This window comes from Vicia villosa, linkage group LG1, assembly GCF_029867415.1.
Source record: "Vicia villosa cultivar HV-30 ecotype Madison, WI linkage group LG1, Vvil1.0, whole genome shotgun sequence".
NCBI lineage: Eukaryota > Viridiplantae > Streptophyta > Magnoliopsida > Fabales > Fabaceae > Vicia > Vicia villosa.
In genome coordinates this window covers 242631803-242641649 of record NC_081180.1, presented here as the reverse complement: position 1 = coordinate 242641649, position 9847 = coordinate 242631803, and the positions used below count along the sequence as shown (strand labels likewise).

The window sequence follows — 9847 nt, the reverse complement described above, 5'->3', positions numbered from 1 at the left end:
TAAAATCTACAACTATTTAAAAAATTACAATTAATGAATAAATGATAAACATTTAATTTGTTTTGAAAATTCAAACATTAATTTAATTTAAAGACAATTTATGAATTTACATATAGTATAAAATATACATATTCCATATATATATATATATATATATATATATATATATATATATATATATATATATATATATATATATATATATATATATATATATATATATATATATATATATATATATATATATAGGAACATTCAAATATTTATTAAAACTTTATTCGAATACCAGATTTTTTTTAAGCAAGGATTATGTACTATATATATATATATATAACATTTATTTTTAGTATACTTATACATATAATCTTAATATTCATAATTTTCTATATATTAATTTATTGATGTAAATAAAGAAGTTTATGTTACAAAAAAAAATCAATATAAAAACATGACTAGGCATCAACAATTTTCACCAAACACTTAGAATTTTTATATTGTCAATTAAAATGGGTTCATTTTATGTATTGTGTATCTTAGGTTTAGTACTTATTATTGGTAGTAGTGAGGTTGCACATGGCCAAGACTCCGCAGACGACTACGTGAACGCCCACAACGCAGCAAGATCAGCAGTAGCACTTGAGGGTTTCATTATTCCAAATATTCATTGGAATGCCACTGCCGCTGAAGCTGCCCAGGAATATGTTAATCAACACAAAGACTGTAAGGTGGATGTGTCCGATGGTAAGGGTTATATATTCCCTTTCGGAAAGAATATCGCGGTGAGCACGAAGGACATAAGTGGCGTAGAAGCGGTGAAATTGTGGGTGGATGAAAAACCATATTATTTTCACTATGGAAACTTATGTTACCGAGAATGTCGTCATTATGTCCAGGTGGTTTGGTCTGCTTCAAAAACTGTTGGATGTGCTAAAGTGGGATGTGATAATGGAGGCACACTGGTTGCTTGCATTTATACACCTCCTGCCAACTTTGCTAGTGAATCACCATACTAAGAGTTTCATTATTTACTCATCATGATCATCATTTATTTATAACTTATACTAAGTTGTGTGTTGTAATGTCTCCAAATAATAAAACAATGATCATGTCAACTCACGTTAATTTGTGGTATTTTTTTAATTCAATTTCATAAATCAAAATTATCAACCATGCTTTCATATTCATGTGGATGCTCTCTATTTTCCAATTTGGGGATTCTTTAGTTATATACATGTTTGTATGATTATCAGGTTTTCAAACTTTTGACGGCAAGACAAGAAATACTTTTAGCGGCGACACGATATATCAACAAATGAGTGTCAAGTAAAATATGTGGTGCGGTGGTGTTTAGGGGCACACTTCAGTGATGGTGTACGGGGAAACGCTAGAAAACTTTTCAATCTCGACAATAAAGTAGGAAAATACGTCATAACATAATAGCTACTTTGCATGATCATGAGTCAAACGATCCTACTTTGCATGGTCATGAGGAGTCAGATGGGATGGAAGATGAGTATTTAAAGAGTGATGGAAGATGGGTTATTATGTCTAAAGTGCCATTTTTGTTGAGTAAGCCTGCTGTAACAAGCATAAATGAGGTAATTCAAGAATTATATAAAAAACCTGGAAAACATTTGGATAACTTGTGAAAAAGGATAAGGATAAATTTTAAATTTTAAGTAGAATGCATCTGGGATATAAGAGATGAAGTTGAGGTTGAGTGTATTTTTTTAATTAGAGTATCAAGTTTATCTTTTGACATGCATCATCTAGATTTTTTTTTTTAAAAGATATATTGAAAGGGAGAACTAAGGGTTCTCCAACCTGATTGCACAAGAAAAATCAGCACAAAAAAGAGAAAATTACAATCAAATAAACTTATTAGAAAAAAACAAACGGATCTTTTATGAACTCATAAAACGAACAGTTGGAGTGTGTAATTTTCCCGCAAAAAGACCATTTCCAAACCATGTACTTAATGTTCCAAACCGTATCGTTAAAATTCCAATCTTCCTCCCGGAAGCACACACCATTTCGAACCAACCATAACGTCCAATTAGTAGCAAGCCACACGATGTCCACCTTGTTATTCTTAACCTTTTTATCCCGGAAGAAGCAATGTCAATTCATAAAATTCGACAAACACCCATCCTCCATACCACCCTCTTTACCCATCCAAAGAGCTATCTCATTCCAAATAGCCTTCACCACCCGACAACCAAAAAAAGAATGGTTTCTACTTTCTACTTCATATCCACAAAAAATCCACTTTAAATTATCTAAAGGTATATTTATACCTCTATACACCAAACAGTCCTTAGTCGGAATCCTATCAAGAAGAAGTCTTCATCCGAACGCCTTGATTTTGAAAGGCACCCCCGCCTTCCACAATAGCCCATACACCCCATCATACTTGTTAGGAGGCCCATCCGGAATGAAAACTTTTCCCAAAAAAGAGTAACAAGATGCCACCGAGAAAACTTCATCGGAATTAAATTTCCATGAAACAACATCTCTCCCTTCCCCCACTCCACCAAATTTGGCCAACACCGCCTTCAACCGAACTATTCCCTCCGAAACACCCCTCTCCGCCTCCAAATTCACGGAAACCCTGAAATCAACCCCACCTCCATCCACTACAAGGAATGTGCTTCCTAGCCACGTGAAATAGTGACGTAATTTTCACGTGTGTAAAATAAACCAGTTGTGACGTGTAAATCACGTCGCAACATATTTATAATATTTAAAAATAAAAAGTAACGTTAATCAAGGAGGAGAGTCAGAAAGATTTTTAAAAAAATGTTGTGAAGTGTAAAACACGTCGCAACTAAAAAAAAATTGAAAAACAATTGGCGTCAGATATGCACATGTGGGGAAGTTTAGATTTTTCAAAATTCAGTTGTGACGTGTAAATCACGTCGCAACTCAAAATTGCAAAAACCCAAAAACTTCAATGCCAGAGTTGACTGACAAGGAGCAGGTGGCTTGTAACCGTTGGTTTGTTGCGACGTGAATTTCATTTCGCAACGTGGCGATGTGGAAATCACGTCGCTAAAATGTTTACTAACTTTCCCAAAACGCTTCTTCTTCCCAGCCTTCCTCTCTCTCGTTCTAGAAACACAAAAAAGCTCCTCTTAACCAATTCTCTCCCATTCTCTCAAATTTTCTTCTCCCATTCTCTCAAATTTTACTAAATTTCATCCTCTTCCTTCCCAGTCGTAAAATATTTAAGATAATATAAAAATATTTTATAATTTTATGTTATTTTATTTAATATTTTCATTTTGGTATATTTTATTTCTTTGTGTTTTAAATTTTTTTAGGTGTAATATTTATGATTGAATGAGCATTTGAAGAAGATATTTGAAGATTATTAAAAGATTAATAAAGGAAGATATAGGTTTTTTTGCCATTTTATTTTTTTTAGTTTTTATTTTATTGATGAATGTTAGTTTTGTAGAAAATTAGAGTTGAATGTTAAAAAAATTGATGAATGTTAGTTTTGTAGAAAATTAGAGTTGAAGGTTTAAAAAATTGATGATTAGAGCTGAAAGTAGATTGTTAAAATAGATTGAATATTAAATTTTGATGATTAGAGCTAATGAAAAATTGATGAAATATATTAGGTATAATAAGTGTGTATATTATAAACAAAATGTTATTAGAAATGAAATATATTAGGTATGTATATTTAAAATAAATAGAATAAAATTAAAGTATGAATTTATAGGTTATGAAGATGATGTAGATTAAGATGACAAACATATGAAATTCGGTCACAAAAGATACAATTTAATCACAGAACAATTTTGGAACCAATTTTTTGGTTTTTAATATTTTTGGTTATTACTTTTTGTAACTTAATATTTATGACGTTGAAAAGCATTTTTTATTTGGAAAAGATTAATTGTTTCAGTTTTTTTTTCTTGATTGGAAATTGTATAAAGAACAACTACCATTACAAAAAAAAAACTTATATTTTATTTTCAATAGTTGATAAGCTTTTTTTATTTTAAAAATAATAATTTTAGATAGAATATAGTAATTATAAGAAACTATGTATTTAATTAATTATCTAATTTTTATTGTTTATATCAAAACTATTTTATAATTTAAAATACATTTTTAAAGATGAACTCAAAATCCTGGTCAAATCTTGTCCTACCAGTTTCCAAGTCATCTCTTAGTTAGGAAAAGAATTTCAACGGGATAAGTATGATAGGATAAGTTTTAGAATTAATTTTTCGTAATATGATATTTCACTTATTACTAAAATGAGATAAGATATGTTACTATTATGCACCAAAAGAAACCTTAATATTATTAAAATTATAGTTTTGACACGAGTTTATTTGTCTAGTTATTATCCATTAACCAAGGAGACATTGACTATACATCATTTCATATTTTTATCTGGTTAAAAATAATTCATTACATGTTTTTGGTAAAATCTACAACTATTTAAAAAATTACAATTAATGAATAAATGATAAACATTTAATTTGTTTTGAAAATTCAAACATTAATTTAATTTAAAGACAATTTATGAATTTACATATAGTATAAAATATACATATTCCATATATATATATATATATATATATATATATATATATATATATATATATATATATATATATATATATATATATATATATATATATATATATATATATATAGGAAAATTCAAATATTTATTAAAACTTTATTCGAATACCAGATTTTTTTTAAGCAAGGATTATATACTATATATATATATATATATATATATATATATATATATATATATATATATATATATATAACATTTATTTTGAGTATACTTATACATATAATCTTAATATTCATAATTTTCTATATATTAATTTATTGATGTAAATAAAGAAGTTTATGTTACAAAAAAAAATCAATATAAAAACATGACTAGAGCATCAACAATTTTCACCAAACACTTAGAATTTTTATATTGTCAATTAAAAGGGGTTCATTTTATGTATTGTGTATCTTAGGTTTAGTACTTATTATTGGTAGTAGTGAGGTTGCACATGGCCAAGACTCCGCAGACGACTACGTGAACGCCCACAACGCAGCAAGATCAGCAGTAGCACTTGAGGGTTTCATTATTCCAAATATTCATTGGAATGCCACTGCCGCTGAAGCTGCCCAGGAATATGTTAATCAACACAAAGACTGTAAGGTGGATGTGTCCGATGGTAAGGGTTATATATTCCCTTTCGGAAAGAATATCGCGGTGAGCACGAAGGACATAAGTGGCGTAGAAGCGGTGAAATTGTGGGTGGATGAAAAACCATATTATTTTCACTATGGAAACTTATGTTACCGAGAATGTCGTCATTATGTCCAGGTGGTTTGGTCTGCTTCAAAAACTGTTGGATGTGCTAAAGTGGGATGTGATAATGGAGGCACACTGGTTGCTTGCATTTATACACCTCCTGCCAACTTTGCTAGTGAATCACCATACTAAGAGTTTCATTATTTACTCATCATGATCATCATTTATTTATAACTTATACTAAGTTGTGTGTTGTAATGTCTCCAAATAATAAAACAATGATCATGTCAACTCACGTTAATTTGTGGTATTTTTTAAATTCAATTTCATAAATCAAAATTATCAACCATGCTTTCATATTCATGTGGATGCTCTCTATTTTCCAATTTGGGGATTCTTTAGTTATATACATGTTTGTATGATTATCAGGTTTTCAAACTTTTGACGGCAAGACAAGAAATACTTTTAGCGGCGACACGATATATCAACAAATGAGTGTCAAGTAAAATATGTGGTGCGGTGGTGTTTAGGGGCACACTTCAGTGATGGTGTACGGGGAAACGCTAGAAAACTTTTCAATCTCGACAATAAAGTAGGAAAATACGTCATAACATAATAGCTACTTTGCATGATCATGAGTCAAACGATCCTACTTTGCATGGTCATGAGGAGTCAGATGGGATGGAAGATGAGTATTTAAAGAGTGATGGAAGATGGGTTATTATGTCTAAAGTGCCATTTTTGTTGAGTAAGCCTGCTGTAACAAGCATAAATGAGGTAATTCAAGAATTATATAAAAAACCTGGAAAACATTTGGATAACTTGTGAAAAAGGATAAGGATAAATTTTAAATTTTAAGTAGAATGCATCTGGGATATAAGAGATGAAGTTGAGGTTGAGTGTATTTTTTTAATTAGAGTATCAAGTTTATCTTTTGACATGCATCATCTAGATTTTTTTTTTTTAAAAGATATATTGAAAGGGAGAACTAAGGGTTCTCCAACCTGATTGCACAAGAAAAATCAGCACAAAAAAGAGAAAATTACAATCAAATAAACTTATGAGAAAAAAACAAACGGATCTTTTATGAACTCATAAAACGAACAGTTGGAGTGTGTAATTTTCCCGCAAAAAGACCATTTCCAAACCATGTACTTAATGTTCCAAACCGTATCGTTAAAATTCCAATCTTCCTCCCGGAAGCACACACCATTTCGAACCAACCATAACGTCCAATTAGTAGCAAGCCACACGATGTCCACCTTGTTATTCTTAACCTTTTTATCCCGGAAGAAGCAATGTCAATTCATAAAATTCGACAAACACCCATCCTCCATACCACCCTCTTTACCCATCCAAAGAGCTATCTCATTCCAAATAGCCTTCACCACCCGACAACCAAAAAAAGAATGGTTTCTACTTTCTACTTCATATCCACAAAAAATCCACTTTAAATTATCTAAAGGTATATTTATACCTCTATACACCAAACAGTCCTTAGTCGGAATCCTATCAAGAAGAAGTCTTCATCCGAACGCCTTGATTTTGAAAGGCACCCCCGCCTTCCACAATAGCCCATACACCCCATCATACTTGTTAGGAGGCCCATCCGGAATGAAAACTTTTCCCAAAAAAGAGTAACAAGATGCCACCGAGAAAACTTCATCGGAATTAAATTTCCATGAAACAACATCTCTCCCTTCCCCCACTCCACCAAATTTGGCCAACACCGCCTTCAACCGAACTATTCCCTCCGAAACACCCCTCTCCGCCTCCAAATTCACGGAAACCCTGAAATCAACCCCACCTCCATCCACTACAAGGAATGTGCTTCCTAGCCACGTGAAATAGTGACGTAATTTTCACGTGTGTAAAATAAACCAGTTGTGACGTGTAAATCACGTCGCAACATATTTATAATATTTAAAAATAAAAAGTAACGTTAATCAAGGAGGAGAGTCAGAAAGATTTTTAAAAAAATGTTGTGAAGTGTAAAACACGTCGCAACTAAAAAAAAATTGAAAAACAATTGGCGTCAGATATGCACATGTGGGGAAGTTTAGATTTTTCAAAATTCAGTTGTGACGTGTAAATCACGTCGCAACTCAAAATTGCAAAAACCCAAAAACTTCAATGCCAGAGTTGACTGACAAGGAGCAGGTGGCTTGTAACCGTTGGTTTGTTGCGACGTGAATTTCATTTCGCAACGTGGCGATGTGGAAATCACGTCGCTAAAATGTTTACTAACTTTCCCAAAACGCTTCTTCTTCCCAGCCTTCCTCTCTCTCGTTCTAGAAACACAAAAAAGCTCCTCTTAACCAATTCTCTCCCATTCTCTCAAATTTTCTTCTCCCATTCTCTCAAATTTTACTAAATTTCATCCTCTTCCTTCCCAGTCGTAAAATATTTAAGATAATATAAAAATATTTTATAATTTTATGTTATTTTATTTAATATTTTCATTTTGGTATATTTTATTTCTTTGTGTTTTAAATTTTTTTAGGTGTAATATTTATGATTGAATGAGCATTTGAAGAAGATATTTGAAGATTATTAAAAGATTAATAAAGGAAGATATAGGTTTTTTTGCCATTTTATTTTTTTTAGTTTTTATTTTATTGATGAATGTTAGTTTTGTAGAAAATTAGAGTTGAATGTTAAAAAAATTGATGAATGTTAGTTTTGTAGAAAATTAGAGTTGAAGGTTTAAAAAATTGATGATTAGAGCTGAAAGTAGATTGTTAAAATAGATTGAATATTAAATTTTGATGATTAGAGCTAATGAAAAATTGATGAAATATATTAGGTATAATAAGTGTGTATATTATAAACAAAATGTTATTAGAAATGAAATATATTAGGTATGTATATTTAAAATAAATAGAATAAAATTAAAGTATGAATTTATAGGTTATGAAGATGATGTAGATTAAGATGACAAACATATGAAATTCGGTCACAAAAGATACAATTTAATCACAGAACAATTTTGGAACCAATTTTTTGGTTTTTAATATTTTTGGTTATTACTTTTTGTAAGTTAATATTTATGACGTTGAAAAGCATTTTTTATTTGGAAAAGATTAATTGTTTCAGTTTTTTTTTCTTGATTGGAAATTGTATAAAGAACAACTACCATTACAAAAAAAAAACTTATATTTTATTTTCAATAGTTGATAAGCTTTTTTTATTTTAAAAATAATAATTTTAGATAGAATATAGTAATTATAAGAAACTATGTATTTAATTAATTATCTAATTTTTATTGTTTATATCAAAACTATTTTATAATTTAAAATACATTTTTAAAGATGAACTCAAAATCCTGGTCAAATCTTGTCCTACCAGTTTCCAAGTCATCTCTTAGTTAGGAAAAGAATTTCAACGGGATAAGTATGATAGGATAAGTTTTAGAATTAATTTTTCGTAATATGATATTTCACTTATTACTAAAATGAGATAAGATATGTTACTATTATGCACCAAAAGAAACCTTAATATTATTAAAATTATAGTTTTGACACGAGTTTATTTGTCTAGTTATTATCCATTAACCAAGGAGACATTGACTATACATCATTTCATATTTTTATCTGGTTAAAAATAATTCATTACATGTTTTTGGTAAAATCTACAACTATTTAAAAAATTACAATTAATGAATAAATGATAAACATTTAATTTGTTTTGAAAATTCAAACATTAATTTAATTTAAAGACAATTTATGAATTTACATATAGTATAAAATATACATATTCCATATATATATATATATATATATATATATATATATATATATATATATATATATATATATATATATATATATATATATATATATATATATATATATATATATATATAAATATATAACATTTATTTTGAGTATACTTATACATATAATCTTAATATTCATAATTTTCTATATATTAATTTATTGATGTAAATAAAGAAGTTTATGTTACAAAAAAAAATCAATATAAAAACATGACTAGAGCATCAACAATTTTCACCAAACACTTAGAATTTTTATATTGTCAATTAAAATGGGTTCATTTTATGTATTGTGTATCTTAGGTTTAGTACTTATTATTGGTAGTAGTGAGGTTGCACATGGCCAAGACTCCGCAGACGACTACGTGAACGCCCACAACGCAGCAAGATCAGCAGTAGCACTTGAGGGTTTCATTATTCCAAATATTCATTGGAATGCCACTGCCGCTGAAGCTGCCCAGGAATATGTTAATCAACACAAAGACTGTAAGGTGGATGTGTCCGATGGTAAGGGTTATATATTCCCTTTCGGAAAGAATATCGCGGTGAGCACGAAGGACATAAGTGGCGTAGAAGCGGTGAAATTGTGGGTGGATGAAAAACCATATTATTTTCACTATGGAAACTTATGTTACCGAGAATGTCGTCATTATGTCCAGGTGGTTTGGTCTGCTTCAAAAACTGTTGGATGTGCTAAAGTGGGATGTGATAATGGAGGCACACTGGTTGCTTGCATTTATACACCTCCTGCCAACTTTGCTAGTGAATCACCATACTAA

The 9847-nt window shown here is 29.9% G+C and overlaps 2 protein-coding genes across 2 annotated transcripts; both read left to right on the top strand.

Annotated features, from left to right (window-relative positions):
* The first annotated feature begins 506 nt into the window (after window positions 1-506).
* Window positions 507-5485, top strand: LOC131597910 (uncharacterized). The gene is made up of 2 exons (XM_058870572.1): window positions 507-996; window positions 5010-5485. The coding sequence occupies exons 1-2, from the start codon at window positions 507-509 to the stop codon at window positions 5483-5485; spliced, it is 966 nt and encodes a 321-aa protein (XP_058726555.1).
* Window positions 5486-9340: 3855 nt separating this feature from the next.
* Window positions 9341-9847, top strand: LOC131597902 (pathogenesis-related protein 1-like). Its single transcript, XM_058870563.1, has one exon. The coding sequence runs from the start codon at window positions 9341-9343 to the stop codon at window positions 9845-9847; it is 507 nt and encodes a 168-aa protein (XP_058726546.1).

Bases quoted from the DNA above. Each gene is read 5' to 3' on its own strand.
- LOC131597910 (XM_058870572.1), top strand. From the start codon at position 507: ATGGGTTCATTTTATGTATTGTGTATCTTAGGTTTAGTACTTATTATT. The intron at 997-5,009 runs GTGAATCACCAT...TGTGTATCTTAG, and splicing joins ACCTCCTGCCAACTTTGCTA to GTTTAGTACTTATTATTGGT.
- LOC131597902 (XM_058870563.1), top strand. From the start codon at position 9,341: ATGGGTTCATTTTATGTATTGTGTATCTTAGGTTTAGTACTTATTATT.